The 21947-nt window shown below is 46.9% G+C and overlaps 1 protein-coding gene across 5 annotated transcripts in view; it reads right to left on the bottom strand.

Moving 5' to 3' along the window:
• Positions 1–771: 771 nt before the first annotated feature.
• The window catches only part of TET3 (tet methylcytosine dioxygenase 3), a 189078-nt gene continuing 167902 nt past the window's right edge, over positions 772–21947 (bottom strand). For all 5 annotated transcript variants that reach the window (XM_077474461.1, XM_077474460.1, XM_077474462.1 and 2 more), the window contains 3 exons: positions 18526–18663; positions 9001–9337; positions 772–5553 (listed from right to left, as the gene is read on the bottom strand). In XM_077474461.1, the coding sequence (XP_077330587.1) occupies positions 3941–5553; positions 9001–9337; positions 18526–18663 (2088 nt within the window). In that variant the 3' untranslated portion in view covers positions 772–3940. The remainder of the gene's footprint in view (positions 5554–9000; positions 9338–18525; positions 18664–21947) is intronic.

Raw genomic sequence — 21947 nt, 5'->3', positions numbered from 1 at the left:
TCGCTGAATGCTGCTCTAGACTATACAACAGCAAAAAACGATTTTTTTAGCTTATAAGATACAACCAAAATATAGAAAATTATATATATATAGACTTTTATATATATATATATATATAAATGCAGATATAGTAATTGGTAGGACGGACACACGCAGTTAAATATTCAGCTACTATATACAGATCTCCCATCTTCTATTTCAATGTTTGCAGCAGGATAAAAAGTGCTTTAAAATAATGTTACAAAACAGAAAAGAAAGCTATATACAGACCGACGGATCATAGAAGACACGGGCCTCCCCCATGCATATTCCTAATTCAACTAACATAAAAATAGTCCTTGATCAGCACGTCATCGCTGGATTTACATTCTGAGAGCCGCCCCGGACGCGGGTCGGCCGACGGCGCCGGTGCAATGTTTACGGAGATTCCTTCCCTGGCACCGTCCGGCAACTCTATCCAATCTAGAAGCTATTTACCTCCTTAAAAATCTAGATAGTCTTCTTCCAACTATGTTCATAAAAATACTTTTATTTCATCACTTATTATTATTTGTAGCACCTGCATTTCCAGTCCCCCCCCCCTCCCCCAACCCCCCCCCCCCTCCCCCGAGTTGTTGCTGTAACTGACAGTGTAGCACCACGATTTGCAATCATTAGCCAGACTAATAAGAAATTTAAAGAATAATAACCCCCCCCCCCCACCCCCACCCCCACCTCACAAAAATAAAACCTTTACAACAAGCTAAAAGAGAAATAAAAAAATCCAGGCGGTTTTGGTCTGCATGACAGCACCACTGATTTTAATGAAACAGAGAATGCCCCAGTCTACCAGCACCATATATACTATGAATAAAATACAGAGAATGCATGGACCTATCTATTCACAGTTTTCATTGGATGTGAGATACAGCAGCCCTTCTCATTCCACAATTCACAGTCCGTCTCCAGCTAAAAGCTCTTCTTTTCTGGCTTTGGATAGAATAGGGAAGGGTTAGTGACCCTGTCAGGTTTATATTACTGCCGGTGTCCCCGCTAGACATGTGCATGACGAAAACAAAATCCTTTTAAATTTACCGATTTTCTTTTTTTTTTTCCAATTCAAAACGTTTGGATCGATAAATTTCAAATCGGTCCAATCGAAAATGATACATTTTTTTTTTTTTTTTCAATTCAAACGCAGCAAAGTGACCAATCAAAATAAAAATCTTCATGAAATGATTACAAAGACTCTGTGAAGCAGAACTATAGGCAACACTTTTTGGACAGAGCGGGGGAGGGGGGTTATAACTCCTGTGTCCCATTGAAGAGATTTCACTTCCTGTCCCATACCCAAACAGGAAGTGAGAGGAAATCCCTACGAATGGAGGGAATCCCTGGAAGGGTGGGGGGGGGGGCAGAACTAGTGTCCCCATTGGAGGATTTCTCCTCTAATACTTTTCTGGGATTTTCTTTCACTCTGAATGATAATGATAAACTAGATAGATAGAGGGGGGGGGGGAGGGGGGATCTCCTTAACAGGGGTACAGACAGCACTAAAAACTGACAGGGGTTCTAGTCCCTCCCCCCTCCATTCAAAACTAATAATAAAAAAGTTTTGCCTTTAGTTTTACTTTAAATAACTTTTAGCTTACTGTAACAAAAACATCATTATTTGGAAATATCCCTCTAATAACACACAGGGGGTTATTTACTAAAGGAAAATCCACTCAGCATTACAAGTGCACTTGGAAGTGAAGTCGCTGGAGATCCGAGGGGGACATGCGAGGAAAATAAAAACACAGCTTTTTAGCTTGTACATGATTGGATGATAAAATCAGCAGAGCTTCCCCTCATTTCAGATCTTCCCCTCAGATCTACAGCGACTGAACCTCCAAGTGCTCTTGCAGTGCAAAGTGGATTTGCCTTTAGTAAATAACCCCCCCCCCCATAGTCTTTGATTTCAGAAGAATGTTTACAGGTCGAATTCGAATGGAATTCAATGTAAAATTTCTATTAGAATTTTGGAAATGCGAACAAATTTTGTTATTCGGAGCATTCGGTAAACCAGTGATTTGGGTATTCCGCTATATCCGAATCTCCAAATAACGAAAAACTTGTTGGAATATTAATTTGGAAGAAAAACGCACATGTCTAGTCCCCGCTGGGGAGATTCACCCTTCCCTATCTCTGAGGATGAAGCCAATATCACCAGAAGAGGAAGGGAAGTGGAATCTTCCAGAGGGGACACAATGATGTCTATCAGAGTGTCTCCTCCCACTTCCTGTTGTGAGATCTCCTCCCACTTCCTACCAGACAGGAAGTCGAGATAAATCTCCCCAGCAGGAAGCAGAAGACAATTCCTGACCGTTGGGTTTCCTATTCCAACCAAAACGAAAAGCAAAGTTTCATCTTTAGATGCAGCATCAGAACCTGTGCTTATCGATATCTCATCCATCGGACGGGGAACCTAGAAGACAGGAACACAGATGTGTCTATAAAGTGACTCGTCTGATTATCATTTCATTTTGGTCTGAAAATTAAAAGCAGCAAAAATAAAAAGTCAATCTCCAATGTGGTCATTTTAAAAGCTCTAAAGGCTGAGAATAATTTATTCCTTTCATCCGACTCAGGAGACAAACGCGTCCTTTTCTGTCGTTTAATTAAGTTATAAATAGATAAAAAATGGAAAGACTGCTGCTTTCTGTAGCATTGCTTTCCCAACACATCTGTATTACTGCTTTGTAGGTGACAGAATTCTGTGCAAAGCTCGAAAGTGACATCACAAGGGATGCTGCATCCATGGCCTCGCCCATTATTGAACCGACAGGAAGTGACATCACAAGGGATGCTGCATCCATGGCCTCGCCCATCGTTGGACCGACAGGAAGTGACATCACAAGGGATGCTGCATCCATGGCCTCGCCCATCATTGAACCGACAGGAAGTGACATCACAAGGGATGCTGCATCCGTGGTCTCGCCCATCGTTGGACCAACAGGAAGTGACATCACAAGGGATGCTGCATCTGTGGTCTCGCCTTTCGTTGGACCAACAGAAAGTGACATCACAAGGGATGCTGCATCCGTGGTCTCGCCTTTCATTGGACCGACAGGAAGTGACATCACAAGGAATGCTGCATCCGTGGTCTCGCCCATCGTTGGACCAACAGGAAGTGACATCACAAGGGATGCTGCATCTGTGGTCTCGCCTTTCATTGGACCAACAGGAAGTGACATCACAAGGGATGCTGCATCTGTGGTCTCGCCTTTCGTTGGACCAACAGAAAGTGACATCACAAGGGATGCTGCATCCATGGTCTCGCCTTTCATTGGACCGACAGGAAGTGACATCACAAGGGATGCTACATCCGTGGTCTCGCCCATCGTTGGACCGACAGGAAGTGACATCACAAGGGATGCTGCATCCGTGGTCTCGCCCATCGATGGACCGACAGGAAGTGACATCACAAGGGATGCTGCATCTGTGATCTCGCCCGTATAGTGATTACCATCTGCTATAAAGGAAATAAAATCAAATCAAATCTGCCAGCATCGTCATGGTGGTCTGTCATTCCTAGTAGCTTAAAAAAAATATTTCCACATTTCGGGCCGCAGCTTCTGCACCGTTGTTGTTCTATAAAAATCCAATAAATATATGTTTCAATGCAATTAAAAATCTATTTCTGTGTGTGTGTGGTAAAAGTATGCCATGATTTTTCTGTGTTTTCTTATCATCTGTTGTACAACAGTAGGTTTTTTTATAAAAAAAATGTAGATATAAATCTTTTTAAGATTAATTGGAAAAAAAATGATACAGTTAAAGTTCTCTTGCTGAAGGTTAAGTCCTGGGAGATGTGTACAGGATTCCCCGCTGTACACAAGTATAAAAGCACCACGAATAGCACCATAGATTACAGTGCCGTCAATGAGTTGAGGTACAATTGCCGCAATGGCAGCTAATCTCATTTAAAAAGATTGTATGGTCCCGTCACCTTGGTATAGGCATACATGGATGAAGTGGTATAAGAGTTTGTTAGTCTAGTAGCTGCTTCTCGAGTTGGGATGAAGTCCTTCTTATCGATCGGTGGGGTCTCTGTAGTGGCAGCACCTCCCCACTTTCTCTTCTTCCCAAAGCTTTTGACTTCTTGTTTGATGCCCAGTCTGGCAGCTTCCTCTTGCCTTAACCGCGCTCGCTCTGCCAGTAGCTTCATTTTGGCTTCCCAGAGTGCCAGTCCATGGTTAGGTTGATTTAAATTCTTGTGTTGGTAGAATACCAATGAAATGCGGGTTGGGTGACAACGGTTGGGCTTCTTCAGGGGGGTGGTGGCATGAAGCTCTCTCCGTGCACACTCTATCAGAATGGAGCCATGGGCTGGAGCTACCGCAACTCCTCCAATATTTTCATCCAGGAAGTTGTGCTCGCTGTCTGACCACTCTTCCTCCTCATTCTCTTCTTTCTTGGCAGGAGTCTCCTCCATATTGTCATCTAGACTGTATGGATCCCAGCTGTCTGATTTTAAAGGGGTAGATGGAGTGGCCGGAGCAGAAAATATATTCCATGACTTGTCCTGCATCCCACTAGGTGTTACACTACATCTATCGTTACCGGCAACTGAATTCCAAAGCTTCTCCTGGAAAGCCGTCGTCTCCTTCATGGCTCGACCGCTATTCCAGTTCTTGTCCTGAGCGTTTCCAGGAGACATCAGGTTAGCCGAACCGTCATTGAGCTTGCAGGAGCTCCAAACCTTTACTGGAGTGTTTGAGTCACGCTGAACCATCTGAGCATCGAGCCCATAGTCTCCCCACTGTTTGCTTTGTCCATGATAGTTCTTGAATCCTACACCATTAGTTTGGGCACCATAATAATCTCTCTTATCTAGACCATTTACTAAATTTGCTTTCTCACTGGCCGTATACATACTTTGGGAACCCTCTGAGTTCGTCCTTTCAGATGAAGGCAAAGCTCCGTTTGCTTTAAATGGAAAGGCCTGCTCATTTTTCGGCATGGAGAGATTTAAAGCGGGACTCTGAGAATGGATGCTTGGAGATCTCTGGAATGGATCGTAGGAGTAATCATTCACAGGCTCCTTCTTAATCACTTTGTTAAAATATGGAGTGGTGTCGACGGGAGCGGGTGTAGTCCGGAGAGGGGTGCTGGTGGATCTGCTGTCTCCAGATTTCCCATAGTTTTGCTCATTTCCATAGCCTTGGCTTATACCCTCTGACCCTGATTGGATTTCAGACTTTTTGTTATTCATCCACCCTCCAGACTTTGCATCACCGGCACCATAATTCATATACTGGGAAGAGACCACGGGATTATTGGGAAAGCCGTAATATCCAAAAGAAGGAAGAGCAAATTTTGAATGATATCCATTCAAGGAAGGCAGTGTAGGTGGTTGTGCATAGAAAGAATGGTAGGAGTAAACACTGTTCATGCTGTAGGGATCTGAAGGCCTGCAGCTGCCTAACACCGAGTAGCTCTCGACGACTCCATTTGCATTATATTTGAAGTTATTGTAGGGATTGGAAGGCTCCACTTTTATGCAAGGCTTGACTGGTTGCTGGGTCATACCTAAAGAAGAAATAAATACAAGGCTATTAGTATGGCCAAATGAATGACAAACTCTCCAAATCCATATATAAGAATGAAGCCCACCAGAATCGGGATGTACAGTACCCCCAGCAAACCCGGCTTTCTTTATTCCTATTACAGCTAAAGTCTTGGTTATTAATCACACGGGTTCTCTCTGACCCGACTTATTAATGGTCTGTGTCCACAAGTTTAGGGCTGGTGTCAATGGGCTCAGTTATCGTCAATGGGGTCAGTTATCGTCAATGGGGTCAGTTATCGTCAATGGGCTCAGTTATCGTCAATGGGCTCAGTTATCGTCAATGGGCTCAGTTATCGTCAATGGGCTCAGTTATCGTCAATGGGCTCAGTTATCGTCAATGGGGTCAGTTAGCCATTCAGAAACCACTGGCGGGCACATTTCACCTGCAGTGGACCTCCTTCTGATCTGCATTTCATTGCTTCAAGCGGGTTTTGCATTCCCATAGACTTGTGTGAAGTCCATTGACACCGGGCCCAAAATAAGAATACGGAATAAGAACTGCACAGATCTTGCCATAGATGGAGGAGGACTTTCTTAACACAACATTTAAATATAGAGAAGACATTGCTGCTGAACCCCTGGCCATGTCTATGCAAGCAAATCAAGAGATCCGAGGACTGAGTTTGGGTTCCTAACGGAAAAAATCAGGATGTACGCAGATAATACATTGTGATACTTGGCCGACTCGGGTTCCTTTCTTCACACCGCACTTTCAACGAACAGTTTGGGCCATTTTCTTACCCATTGATAGCTTCCCACCTTCTGAGTCCCAGGCCCGGCTACCACTACAACGTGTCAACACTATTAAATACCTAGGGATTATTAAATACCTAGGGATACAGATATGGGGGATATAGGGATACGTATCCAGATCCCCGGCTGATTACATCTCTCTCAACATCGAGTCTCTTTTCTCCCTTATTGAATCCAAAATATAAAGCTGGGCCCGTCTACCTCTAGGTGTCTGGGGTCGTATAAACCTAATGAAATTGATACTGCTGCTCAGAATTCTATATATCTTATGGCATACTCCGATATACCTACCTCTGAAATACTTTATATTTCTGGAAGCCCACCTTAAGCCTTTTGTCTGGGAGAGGGCCAGACATAAACTTGCTTGGCAGACGCTTAAGAACCCACCAGACCTGGGGGGCACAGCCTTACCTGATTTTAACCTATACTACATTACATCCCAGCTATCCCAATTATTCCCCATAGACAAAACCGATAGCGAAAGATTTAGTGCCCTATTGTGCCCGGCCTGGGCGCGGCGCACTCGGGATCCGATGTGTGCGATAGCAGTAGGTTCTGGGGGTGCAGAATCAGGGGGAGACAGACCCTATTGTATCATTATAGGCACATTTGGGACCTCGCTTCTAACAAACTAGGGGTACCACAATATAATGATTATACTCCACTATGGCATAACAAACTCCTCTCTGAATCCCTCCAGATACAGAACGCAGAGGTCTGCAGCACTCAGGGAATACTTACACCACCTGCTGTCAGATGGAAATCTTAAGACCTTTGACGCACTTATGACACGCTTCAGAACCACGTTTTTCAGATTTTTACAGATCCGACACGCTGTCCATTCACAATTTCCACAATCCCTTCCACGACCTACCCCCAATGCCATTATGGCGCTAGTTAAAATCACAGACCCCCAAAAATTGATATCGACTTTTTACAGTATGCTTTCTACCCCTGCTTCCACCAAACTAGTGTATGATCATAAAGCCCGTTGGGAGAGGGAGGCAGGACCAATGGAGGGTGAGGAATGGGAAGAGGCCCCGGAGTCCTGCAAGGCTGTGTCTCCGAAGCTCTCGGATAGACTATCCCAAATCTTTATACTCCATGGAGCATATCTCCCTCCCCCGAGAGTGGCTGGATATAAACGTGGCCAGTTTACCTCTTCATTGATGTGCAACCAAGAGGCGGTACATGTTCCCACCTAATTTGGTCCTGACCCAAAACACAAGGCCTTTGGGAACAGATTGTAGCCTTTCTACACGACACCATGGGTTCCCAGAATCAGTGCCTGCTCGGGATATTTCCCATTCTATTGATAAATACACAAAGATATTCCTGCATGAAACATTGTTCTCGGCCAGGAAAATTGAGACCTTTACCTCCCAACTCTGTAGATTGGAAGGTGGATACTACCCTACCTCTTATACATGAATCGGGGATGTCCATCTAAGTATAATAAAATAGTATGACTCCCCGGAAATATATCATCTGAAGTACGTTTACATGAAATCTCCTTTATTAGGACGATCTCAACGTTTTTCTACTCCGATGGAAAGTTTTACTATTACAAAATAGTTTGAAACCTACACTGTATTTGTATATGTCGATCCTCATATAATGGATGGATTGTACATAGAACATGCAAGCTTAATGTGTATGCACAATTTGTTTAATAAAAACTTTTGTGCAATGGAAAAATATAGAGAAGACATAAAGATTATGCGGGTAACCCGAAAAATATGTGCAGGACAGGAGCTCCGGATTTACAGGTGTTTGCAGATCATTGACTCTCCAGGTAGAAGCCAACATCAGGTTGTCTGACATTGAAGAGTCAGCAATGGACGCTCCCAAATTTCTATGCTAACAGCTTCACCTGAAAATATATTCAGCTTTTCTTCATATGAAACCTGAATCCTTCATGAACCCGCTGCAAAGATTTGTTCTCATGAATTAATACTTTATGTATAAAGATGTTTCAACTAACACTAAGTGTCAGATCTGCTACAAATAATGCCAGTAGAAATATAACAGCAATCCGTGAAGCCGGCACCAATCATTGGCTGTCATCCATTCCTCTACAACACCACATCTCCAGGAATCAGCACACCTTACGGTCTCTTTGGATTGTGAATTGGGAGGATTATCAGGTGTGGTCACTCTCTGCCATGGCTACTTTGTATAAATAATCACAACCTGAAGATGTGTCCAGATTGCTTCTTGGCAGCACCATTTCGGGGTATATGTCAAGCTAGGAATTCCCTACCAGCTGCTGGACTGATGGCATATTCCAACCCAGTACTGGGACAGGGTTGTCCAGGGCCCAGGGCAAGGATCTAAAATTGTGCCCCCCTTCCCCACTGTATGTGCATTAGAATGGGCGTTCCACCCTGTACCCCATCTTTGCCCCTTTGCTTCACTGTGCCCAGCCCAGTTTCCCCTCCTGCCCACCCCTTGTCCTGGCCCTGTTCCAACCAGCCACTGGCATGGCAAAGCTTGGCAATAGAAGGAATAGTAAATGGGAAGATTTCAGAGGAACACTGAAAGCCAACATTTGCCCTCAGCATCATCTAGTGCCCACAAATGTCTTCTGATGTCTATACAGTGAAGGTCCTGACACCAACACGGAGTTCATTTCATACCAGGACATACCATACCTGGGTTCTGCTGGTTGAGTTTCAGGTCTTCCGGCTCCTGCTTGGGTTTATCGGGTGTTGTCAGTTTCTCTTTCTGGAGCTTTTTCTTCTCAGCAGCGGCCTTCTTGGCTTCCAGCTGCCTCTGCCTGCAGGACTTGGCAGGTTCGGGAAGCTTGCGGACCTCTCGAGGGAAGGAGCTGAGCACCTGTAGTCCTCCTTTCCTGATCTTCTCTGCCTGGGCCTCCTCACTCCCGAACTCGTCTGTACTGCAGACCTTGTAAAGAGGTAGCACATGGAGCTGTTCATCTTCAGCAATTTTCCCCACCATCCTGTTGTCCTCCTTCGTCAGGGTGCAGACCTACACAGAAGACAGATGGGAGTTATCTCAATCCGATAGAAGAAAATAACAACTATGGCTCACCAACCTGGGCAATCCTGACATACTGACTGGGACCCCATAGACTTCAATAGTTACTGCAAACTCTGATGACTGGGCTTCACTCAGGAATGGAAAAGAATATCTAAAGCCAAAACTCTTTTTATCATTTAAGACAGAGTGGAGAAGGGTAAAACACTGTCAGTTTCTTTTTCCCAAACATTTCTCATAAAAGAGATTTCCCTCCATTTTCAGTCCTGTAGACTCTACAGGAAGTGAGAGAATATCTTTCCATTGGGAAATGCCCTTTAGACAATTGTCACAGCAATTCCCCTCAACCGGGGCACAGGCAGCAAAAAGAACCCAACAGAGATTCTAATCCAACTCCACTCGATCTACCTCACGTTGGGCACCAAAAAAAAAAGACCTGGCCTGCAGTCAACATTCCAGGTCATCCCAAAGGTGTTCAGTAGGGTTGAAGTTGTGGTGGTAGGTGAGGAACACCATGTGTGAATAGAAAGGTCTTCAGTAGGGTTTAGAATGTGGTGGTAGGTGAGAGACACAATGCGTGAATAGAAAGGTACTCAGTAGGGTTGAAGTTGTGGTGGTAGGTGAGGAACACCATGCACGTATAGTAAGGTGTTCAATGGGGTTGAATTTGAGGTGGTAGGTGAGGAGCTCCATGTGTGAATAGTAAGGTGTTCATTAGGGATGAGGTCAGGGCTCTGTACAGGACACTGGAGTTCCATATCTTTATGGAGCTGGCCTTGTACACAGGAGGGGCACAGTCATGATGGAACAGAAAAGGGTCTTCACTAAACTATTACCAAAAGGTTGGAGGAACACAACTGTCTACAATTGGGGGGGGGATTGCCGCTGAAACTGGAGCACAGAGAATCTGTTGCAGCTGTGCATAGTAGCCCCACCATTAAAGAAGCTGATTGGCTACTATGCACATTCAGATTCTGTGTGCTCCAGTTTTAGGCTGAGTTCACACATCTGCGGTTGCAGATTCGTGCCTGAGGTCCGCGGCGTGTCTGTTCACGTGCGATTCAGATCCGAAATTTTGACTGAATTTGCCCCAGAACCGGACCCAAACACGCACCGGACCCTTTTTCAATCTGGACCGCAGCCACCCCGGATTGTGTGAAATGTCTCCATTGAGAGCCGGTCACACTCGGATGCCATGAGAATTGGATGTGAGGAAACCGGCATCCAATTCGCATATGTGTGGACCCGGCCTTAGTAAATCCCCCCAATTTCTTGTATGATGTAGTACTAGCAGTACAGTGAATACTTTAGAAGGGTGTCCTCATATTTTCCCTTACAGAAGATGTGGTAGTCAGGTTTTCACAAAACTTTGGTCATATAGGGGCTGATTTAGACCCCTTTCACACTGAGGCGTTTTTCATGCACTTTTGGGCTAAAAACAGCGCATGTAAAGTGCCTGAAAAACACCTTCCCTACATTCCCAACCTGAAAGCCAGAGTGCGGTCACACGGGGACGCTGCGCCGGCAGGATGTTAAAAAAAGTCCTGCAAGCAGCTTGTTTGGAGCGGGGAGAGCGGTGTACACATCGCGCCTGCCCATTGAAATGAATGGCACCTCTGCCAAAGCGCTTTGGCCGGGGCACTACACAGGAGCATTTAAATCTTTATTCGGCAGTTAGCAAGATTAAACACCGTTAGCGGCCTGAATAGCGCCACTAAAATGACGGTAAAATGCTGCGAAAACTAGCGGCTTTTTACTGTCAACGCCCGTCCGCCGCAGTGTGAAAGGGGTCTTACTAAAACTGGAGAGTGTAAACTCTGGTGCAGCTTTTTGGCAAAGCTTAACTGAACAATCTGACGTTAAGCTGGCCATAGATGGTGTGATTTTCCTTCCTGCAACCACGTGTTGCAAGAAAGAAAATCACTCCATTCCCCATCAACACAGTCAGCGTTGGAGGGGGAATCCCTCCCGCGTAGCTATTGTGTTCTCCCTGTTAGAGTATTGATATAATGTGCTGGAAGCTTCTTGGATGCAGAAAAATGTCTCACAGGATGGGGAAACAGGAACAGGAACAACAAACAAGTACACAGAACCTAGACAGACAATACATCCTAGTATAGCATAGAATACATGAACTATACACAATCATACTACAGCACCACCTGCTGCATAGATAGGTATAATGCATACACTATTGTCAGTTTATTAGCAACCATGCTGTTGTTCTTTCCAACACCCATTCTCAACAGCATGAGCTTTGTCATATTACATTCAGCTTCTTCTGGATATTATTATGATATTCCTTCAACAAAGGCTTGGTGAGTGAATCAGCAGTCATCACCTCTTGACGGGCAGTATTGAATGTCAATAACACCTTGCTCTTGATTTTCCCTCAGTGGGTGATATTCAACGTTGATGTGTTTGGTCCTAGGATTGACCCTTTCTGATTGCGTAAGCTTTATACATCCCTGGTTGTCTTCAAAAACTGGAATTTTGACATGTATATCCCAATGTCCACAAAAAGTTGACAAATCCATATCGCTTCTTGACATGCGTGTGCTGCTGCAATGTACCCTGCTTCAATTGAAGATAGAGCGACATTTGTTTGCTTTCAACTAGACCAACTTATGGTTCCTTCCTCATAATGGAAGATGAATCCACTTGTGGATTTGTGGTCTATGCTGTCACTGGCCCAATCAGCATCCACATATCCGACCGGTTTTGGATTGGATGTTGCTGGTAACTGTAACTTCATCTAAATTGTTTCTTTGAGGTATTGTATCTCTCTCTTCACTGCGTTCCAGTGCCACTGACAGGGAGCTGAGACTTTCCTGCATAGTATGCCCACTGCCCTATGCATAGTATGCCCACTGCCCTATGCATAGTATGCCCACTGTTCTATGCATAGTATGCCCACTGCCCTATACACAGTATACCCACTGCCCTATACACAGTATGCCCACTGCCCTATGCACAGTATGCCCACTGCTCTATGCATAGTATGCCCACTGCCCTATACACAGTATACCCACTGCCCTATACACAGTATACCCACTGCCCTATGCACAGTATGCCCACTGCCCTATACACAGTATACCCACTGCCCTATACACAGTATGCCCACTGCCCTATACACAGTATACCCACTGCCCTATACACAGTATGCCCACTGCCCTATACACAGTATACCCACTGCCCTATGCACAGTATGCCCACTGCCCTATACACAGTATACCCACTGCCCTATACACAGTATGCCCACTGCCCTATACACAGTATACCCACTGCCCTATACACAGTATGCCCACTGCCCTATACACAGTATGCCCACTGCCCTATACACAGTATGCCCACTGCCCTATACACAGTATACCCACTGCCCTATACACAGTATACCCACTGCCCTATGCACAGTATGCCCACTGCCCTATACACAGTATACCCACTGCCCTATGCACAGTATGCCCACTGCCCTATACACAGTATACCCACTGCCCTATACACAGTATGCCCACTACCCTATACACAGTATACCAACTGCCCTATACACAGTATACCCACTGCCCTATACACAGTATGCCCACTGCCCTATACACAGTATGCCCACTGCCCTATACACAGTATGCCCACTGCCCTATACACAGTATACCCACTGCCCTATACACAGTATACCCACTGCCCTATACACAGTATACCCACTGCCCTATACACAGTATACCCACTGCCCTATACACAGTATACCCACTGCAATATACACAGTGTACCCACTGCCCTATACACAGTATACCCACTGCCCTATACACAGTATACCCACTGCCCTATACACAGTACACCCACTGCCCTATGCACAGTATGCCCACTGCCCTATACACAGTATACCCACTGCCCTATACACAGTATGCCCACTGCCCTATACACAGTATGCCCACTGCCCTATACACAGTACACCCACTGCCCTATACACAGTATACCCACTGCCCTATACACAGTATACCCACTGCCCTATACACAGTATACCCACTGCCCTCTTGTCACAGTGGCAACATATAGCAGTTCACTGTTTGCTTTGTGATACGTGTCATATTTGGGTAGCAAGTTTTCTGCTTTGCCCTTTTGATAGCCTGGTTCCATAGGAGTTTTCATTTCCTTTGCATTTTGCATATGGATTTGTTCCAAGATTCTGGAGATTTTCTGAGATTGGTTGAGACGATAACTTCCATTTCCCTCCCTATTTGGATTCCCAGTTAGTAGTTAATGTTCCCAAGTTCTTTGATTTCAGAATTTTCTTTCTGCTTGTGAACTATCCGATTGTAATGGCCTTTCTTGTTCAAAACAGGTTATAATGTCATCACCATAGATAAGGATGTATATCCATCCATCTGTCTCCTTGGAGTAGAGCCGGGGGTCTGCTTTACTTCTTGAGAATCCCTCTCTAGTAAGTACTTTGTTTACTTTCTCATTCTACATCCTTGCAGATTGCTTAAGACCGTAGATGCTCTTCTGAAGTTTACACACAAGGTTGTCTCCTTGCTCCCTGGTGGTTGCTCCAAGTAGAGATCTTCCTTAATGTATATATATATAGTGTACAGGGCGCCAAGGTTGGGTCCTGGACGGGTGCTTTGTAGCGCCTATATTCGGGTTGTGGTCCCTTTAAGGAAATCCTGGTAGGCCTCAGGGGGTCACCCAAAAATGGGTGAGAAATTCTGGGTGTAGTCATCAGGAGAGGACTGACTCGCGGTCCTCTCTATATTAAGAGAAAGTTAGTTGGGACCCGGAATTTGGGGGGCTCTGAAGTGACATTTGGGTGGGAAAGAGCCTCCCTCCCTGACCACAGGGATTCGGCACACAGGGGGTTAAAGGCCTCCAAGAAGACGGCTCATAAGACAGGAAGTAGTAGAGAGGTGGTGGTGAGGAGGAGGAGGAGGAGATGAGCACCTGTCTGAGGAGCCGTGTTGCTGTTTTGGAGGCTGCAAAAAGATTTCTATAAGGACTCTGAAAACTTTTGGGTGAAGACCCGACTACAGAACTGGAGGTGATTTCTTTTCTTATTATTTGTGCTGAAGATAAGCGGACTTTGATTTACGTTTTGTATGCTGAAGAAAAGCCTTATGTTTGATTTAATTATAAATAAAAGTATTTTGGTTTCACCTTATACTGGTTTATGCACTTGGTCCCGCGGAGCTGTTATCCCCAAACTTTACAATATATATATATAGGAAAGCAGTTTTAACGTCTAGGTTTTTGACTTGCATGCCGTTCTCGCGGTGCAACACTAAGGGTCCATTCACACAGGGGCGACACGACTTCCAGCGAGACTTTGGGAGGCAACTTGGACACGACTTGAGTGTGGATCACAGCGCCACTTGGGGCAACTTATAAGGCAACTTGAAGTTGCTTCCAGGACAGGGGACTTTACCAGTGGCCAATCACATAATAATCAGCTCTGTGGGGGGGAGGGGTTTGCCTAGAAAACTATTTTTTCTTCCTGGAAAGTTGCTTCAGTTAAGACCGGGGATCAGACTTGGAGGCGACTTCCATTGAAATCAATGGGTACAAGTCGCCTAGAAGTCGGATTGAAGTGGTGCAGGAACCTTTTCTGAAGTGGAGGGACTTCAGTAGTGTACATTAAGAGGCTCCATTCACTTCCATTGAGTTCATCATGTTGCACGACTTGAGGCAACTTGGGGCGACTTCAAGTCGGATCCAAAGTTGCCCCTGTGTGAATGGACTCTGAGAAGCGCTCTGATGGGGGAGTGTTTTACGACAGGAGCGAATGTTTCATTCTGATCTTCATCGAGTTTATAGCAGTAACTGTTGTCCACAAGTCCGGCTTTGTATTTGTGGATATTCCCTTCTGCGTCTGACTTTACTCTGGAAGTTCACTTACTTCCTATAGCTTTGCGGTTAGGAGGAGCTCTGTGAGTGTCCAGGTTTTATTTTCTTGAAGTGACTTTAATTCTTCTTCTGCTGCTTTTCTCCATTTATTGGCTTCACGTTTTGGCCGTTTTTCTATGTCTTCCCAGGATGTTGGTTCAAGTACCCCGGCGAGATTTGTACAGTGTATGAGCGCTTGCTGGGTGGTCTCCCCTTTGTAGTCCAAGTGGATCTTCTGACTTCAGGCAGTTCAGGATCTGGTGGGGAACTTGATTCAGACAATGTGAGTTCCGACTCCTGTACAGGTTCACGTTGGTTGACCTTTTCTTCTGGTTTTCTGGGCACATTCACTTCGCAGCTTTCGGGATCGGTGTTTCTGGTGAAGATAAACACTGCGGCTTATTGTCACTTCGTCAGTCTTTGGGTGCAGGATTCTGTAACCCTTAGTTTGCTCACTAGAAGGCCCTCTATGGCTGTTCTCCAGCTTGGATCACTTTTCACTTGGAATATAAGTATATGCTTTACATCCAAACACTCGGATGTGCCCTGTGCTAGGCTTTGATCCGTGCCACATTTCAAATGGAGTACTTTTAATGGCTCTTGAGGCTAGTCTGTTCTGTAGGTAGGTTGCAGTCATGACTACAGCTCCCCAGTACATGTGAGGTAGGTTGGCATCTGACAACATGCACCTTCCATTTCTATAAGAGTGCGATTCTTCCTTTCTGCTACACCGCTTTGTTCCGGAGTGTATGGTGCGATTGTCTGGTGTCTCTTCCTTGTCTCTTCGGATTTGAGGCTATTTCTTTGCTTATTATTATTATTATTCTCCACTATTTTCCTGGTTCCGTTGGATTTGATGCTAGAAAGATGTTTCTCTGATATTTCCTTCTTGTGTTTCATCAGATAAGTAGTCGTGTACCTGGGATAATCATCAATGAAGGTCAGTAGATATCTGTTCCTGACTGATGTGGGAGTTTTCCATGGACCGCATACATCACTGAGTATGAGCTGCAGGGGGTGGGGGTGGTTTTTCTCTGAGACGCCTGTGGAAGGGGAGCACGTGTGGCTTTTGCTTCTATACAGCACATGCATTTCATGAGGACTTTGTAAGGCACTATTGTCAAATCTTTGGCTAAGCCTCTCTTTATAATGTCCCGTATAGCCTCTGGACTTCTGTGCCCCGGCCGTCTGTGCCAGAAGTGAATCCATTCGCTGTGAAGGTCATTAGAGACTATATTGGCTTGCTGGTCTGTGGTGATGAGCTTGTATAGGTGATCATTCAGTTTTCCTTTTGCAAGGAATCGCTTATTATTGTGAATTTTGCATTCATCACCCTGGAAGGTAAGAGATCGAGGTTTGCAAGACTTTTCACTGATAGAAGGCTGCCTTCTTGTTCTGGAACATTCAGCACTTTCTTTACAAGGATGCTGTGGTCACCTCCTTGTGGTGTAATGCACTTCAGGGTGCCCTGGTCTTTAGGATACTTTTCCCGTTTGCTAGGAAAACTTTGTCTTTTGCAGTGTAATCAATGTTTGTGAAGAAGGTCTCATCGCTAGTCATGTGGCTTGTCGCTCCGTCACTTTAAAGGTGCCACTCCACGATGTGTCTGCAATTTCCCCTGTGGTTGCTTTGACTCTTTCTTTTGTTGATAGCCGTCGCTTTTGCTACTTAGCTTTCCAGAAAGAACAGTCCTTTTTTAAGTTACTGGTCCTTTTACAGCGAAAACAGGCTCTGCTTTCTTTGGTGCATATTTCTTTCCTTCTGTCATATTCATCAATTTATTTGCCTTTGACATATTCCAGTGTCAGCTCCTGCTCGGGCCTGGTTTCTATGTGTTAATAAGAGCAGTGTATGTTTCTGGAAGGTTGCAGAGGAGCAGGGCAACAGTATGGTTATCTTTGATATCCTCTCCGATGGTGTGTAGCTGCTTTATGATCTCTAGCATACGTATCACGTGGTCACACATTTGCTGGCCTTCTTCTAGTCTCATTTTATGCAACTTTTTAGAAAGATTACTGTTAAGGCTTTAAAGCGGGAGTCCACGTTTTTTTTTTTTTTTTAAAAGCCAGCAGCTACAAATACTGCAGCTGCTGACTTTTAAAATAGTGACACCTGTCCAGCGCGCCCGCGATGTCGGCACCCGAAGCCGATCTCTAGGTCGCCTGTCGGGTCCTGCCGCCGCCATCTTGGGTATGGGAATCAGGAAATGGAGCCTTTCGGCTTCATTTCCCGGTTCCCTACTGCGCATGCGCGAATCGCGCTGCGCAATAAGGACGCTCCCCGCTGCCTCTGGGATCTGTGTGTTTCCCAGCAGGCAGCGGGGCACTTGCGGGAAGGGGCGGGCACTTGCGGAAAGGGGCGTACGTTACGCCCCTTTCCGCAGAGAGCTATCCCGGAAGTGGGTGCAGTTACCTGGATTATCCAGGTAACTTTAGGGTGGACCTCAGCTTTAACGCTAATGTAGTTTTTGTAATGAAGTCCACATACCTTTGACCATTTTCTCTATTCTTATGTGGATAAGCTGGTCATCTTCCACTAGTAAGCTTTTGCCTGTCTATCTTTACTCTCCCATTACTCTGTCTCTCCATTTGTGGGTCTGTCTGTATTCAGCACTTGCCACAAGTTGTCCTTGTTCAGAAGCATTTCTAGTTTAAACTTCCACAGTTGGTACTTGGCATCGTTCAACTTTGTGATTGCAAACTTCACATCTGAACTGCTTCCCAGTTTTCAGCAGCTTGTATACAGTACTGATTTGTAGAATTCTTTGCTCCAGTGCCTGCTGGGTGCCCTGGCCCATAACTTGTTAGCAGAGTATTGATATAATGTGGTGGAAGCTTCTTGGATGCAGAGAAAACATGACTTTCATGGAAAAATATCAGAACATGTCTTACAGCATGGAGAAACAGGAACAGGAACAACAAAGTACACTGAACATTGATAGACATTGCATCCTGATATATCATAGAATACATGAACTATACACTATAATACCACAGTGCCACCTGCTGCATAGATCGGTATAATGCATACAGTATTGTCAGTTTATTAGCAACCATGCTGTTGTTCTTTCCAACACTACCGGCGGGGGACGGGGGGCGTGGGGAGTCGTCCTGGCCAGGAGAACACACAGTCAACCAAAATCTGATATGTTGGTTGATTGGTCGAACCCTGCTGAACTGGCCGTGATCTGAACCATCAATGGCCAGCTTAAGAAGCTGATTGGCTACCACGCCCCCAGCTGCACCTGATTCTGAGTGCTCCAGTTTTAGTATGTTGGAGTGATACAACATCAATGGTCTCCTTACCACAGTGCAGCCATTGTAGAGATTGTGCTGGTCTTTGTGTGCATGGGCACAGAAATCCATACACGCCGTCACCCCGGAGAATGGACGTCCCTCTTCCAGACCCAGCCGGCAATCTATTGCTACTTCCTCATTGTTGACCTGAGAGAGAGAAAGCAAATAATGTAAGCAAATCTACAACCAGGTACTAATAAGTAGAAGAAGAAAGAAGAGATAGAAGACGATCTTTGTAGCCGACCGTTATATGGGGAGGAGGGGACATCAATGAACATTTCTGGGGAAGTCTCAGCCAGTCAGGGGCAGCACAGTGGTGTAGTGGGCGGCACAGTGGTGTAGTGGGTGGCACAGTGGTGTAGTGGGTGGCACAGTGGTGTAGTGGGTGGCACAGTGGTGTAGTGAGGCGGCACAGTGGTGTAGTGGTTGGCACAGTGGTGTAGTGGGCGGCACAGTGGTGTAGTGGTTGGCACAGTGGTGTAGTGGGTGGCACAGTGGTGTAGTGAGGCGGCACAGTGGTGTAGTGGTTGGCACAGTGGTGTAGTGGGCGGCACAGTGGTGTAGTGGGTGGCACAGTGGTGTAGTGGGTGGCACAGTGGTGTAGTGAGGCGGCACAGTGGTGTAGTGGTTGGCACAGTGGTGTAGTGGGTGGCACAGTGGTGTAGTGGGTGGCACAGTGGTGTAGTGGGTGGTACAGTGGTGTAGTGAGGCGGCACAGTGGTGTAGTGGTTGGCACAGTGGTGTAGTGGGCGGCACAGTGGTGTAGTGGTTGGCACAGTGGTGTAGTGGGTGGCACAGTGGTGTAGTGGGTGGCACAGTGGTGTAGTGAGGCAGCACAGTGGTGTAGTGGGTGGCACAGTGGTGTAGTGGGTGGCACAGTGGTGTAGTGGGTGGCACAGTGGTGTAGTGAGGCGGCACAGTGGTGTAGTGGTTGGCACAGTGGTGTAATGGGCGGCACAGTGGTGTAGTGGTTGGCACAGTGGTGTAGTGGGTGGCACAGTGGTGTAGTGGGCGGCACAGTGGTGTAGTGGGTGGCACAGTGGTGTAGTGGGCGGCACAGTGGTGTAGTGGGCGGCACAGTGGTGTAGAGGGCGGCACAGTGGTGTAGTGGGCGGCACAGTGGTGTAGTGGGCGGCACAGTGGTGTAGTGGGCGGCACAGTGGTGTAGTGGGCGGCACAGTGGTGTAGTGGGCGGCACAGTGGTGTAGTGGGTGGCACAGTGGTGTAGTGGTTAGCACTTTCACCTAGCAGTAATCGGGTCGCTGGTTCAAATCCCGACCACGACACCATCTGCCTGGAGTTTGCATGTTCTCCCTGTGCCTGCGTTGGTTTCCTCCGGGTACTCCGGTTTCCTCCCACACTCCAAAGACATGCTGGGAGGTTAATTTAGACCTTGTCTAAAAAAAAATTGGCCTTAATATGTGTATGTCAATGTTGTATGTGTTTGTAAGCGTGTCAGGGCCTTACGGGGTAAAGGACCGCACAAAGCTGCAGATGGATTCTGTTGGCAAGAAAGCGCCCTGAGGCGATTCAGTTGGCATGGGTAGCGCCATACAAGTCATTCATTCAGTCACCGGCTACTGGTTGTCCAAGAAAGATGTCCGCTGACTTCCTGTATAATTCTGTACTCTTGGGAGTTTGTTTATAGCCCCTCCATAGTTTAGGGCTCCAAACTTTCTAAAGAAAGGGCCAGTTTACTGTCCTTCAGACCAACCCCAATGTTGGTGTCGGTGGCAGGAATAATGAAAACACGGTTTGGAGACGGAGGTGGAGCCACGTAAATCTTAGATACTTTGTAACAAAGAGATTTCTCATAATTCCCACGTTTTCTCCTGTCCATGTGGGAGTTTTTGGGGTTCCCACCTGTATATTCCAGAAAATTCAGAATTTCCATAATATAAATAAAATATAAAACATGGAGAGTGGAAACCACTCATGATGTCCACAGCGAGGGGGGAGACCTGGGAAGTCAGGGGGTGTCTGAGCTACAAACTGCCGGGTGGTCCAATTCTCCAGCATTAACTAAAAAACCATCAGTTCTGAATGACTTGTATGGCGCTACCTATGCCAACTGAATGGCCTCGGGGCCCTTTCTTGCCACCGGTGTCCATCTGTGGCTTTTTACGAGGTCCTTTAACCTGTAGGGTCTCAACACACTTACAACATTGACATTCACATATTATGGCCGATTTTTTTTGGACAGGTTCTAATTAACCTCCCAGCATGTCTTTGTAGTGTGGGAGGAAACCGGAGTACCCGGAGGAAACCCACACAGGCACAGGGAGAACATGCAAACTCCAGGCATATAGAGTCTTGGTCGGGATTTGAACCAGCAACCCTACTGCTGCTAGGTGAAAGTGCTAACCACTACACCACTGTGCAGCCCACTACACCACTGTGCCACCCACTACACCACTGTGCCACCCACTACACCACTGTGCCGCCCTCTACACCACTGTGCCACCCACTAAACCACTGTGCCACCCACTACACCACTGTGCCACCCACTACACCACTGTGCCGCCCTCTACACCACTGTGCCACCCACTACACCACTGTGCCGCCCTCTACACCACTGTGCCGCCCTCTACACCACTGTGCCGCCCACTACACCACTGTGCCGCCCTCTACACCACTGTGCCGCCCACTACACCACTGTGCCGCCCTCTACACCACTGTGCCACCCACTACACCACTGTGCCGCCCACTACACCACTGTGCCGCCCACTACACCACTGTGCCGCCCACTACACCACTGTGCCGCCCACTACACCACTGTGCCGCCCTCTACACCACTGTGCCGCCCACTACACCACTGTGCCGCCCACTACACCACTGTGCCGCCCACTACACCACTGTGCCGCCCACTACACCACTGTGCCGCCCACTACACCACTGTGCCACCCTCTACACCACTGTGCCGCCCACTACACCACTGTGCCACCCTCTACACCACTGTGCCGCCCACTACACCACTGTGGCGCCCACTACACCACTGTGCCGCCCACTACACCACTGTGCCGCCCACTACACCACTGTGCCACCCCACTACACCACTGTGCCGCCCTCTACACCACTGTGCCGCCCACTACACCACTGTGCCGCCCACTACACCACTGTGCCGCCCACTACACCACTGTGCCTCCCACTACACCACTGTGCCGCCCACCTACACCACTGTGCCGCCCACTACACCACTGTGCCGCCCACTACACCACTGTGCCGCCCACTACACCACTGTGCCGCCCACTACACCACTGTGCCGCCCACTACACCACTGTGCCACCCCACTACACCACTGTGCCGCCCACTACACCACTGTGCCGCCCACTACACCACTGTGCCGCCCACTACACCACTGTGCCTCCCACTACACCACTGTGCCGCCCACCTACACCACTGTGCCGCCCACTACACCACTGTGCCGCCCA

The sequence above is a fragment of the Lithobates pipiens genome, unplaced genomic scaffold (assembly GCF_037356315.1).
Source record: "Lithobates pipiens isolate NorthernLeopardFrog02 unplaced genomic scaffold, aLitPip1_a1.2 Scaffold_86, whole genome shotgun sequence".
In the NCBI taxonomy this organism is placed as follows: Eukaryota; Metazoa; Chordata; class Amphibia; order Anura; family Ranidae; genus Lithobates; species Lithobates pipiens.
The sequence above is the reverse complement of the archived record's forward strand: the minus strand, read 5'-3'. Positions and strand labels throughout refer to the sequence as shown.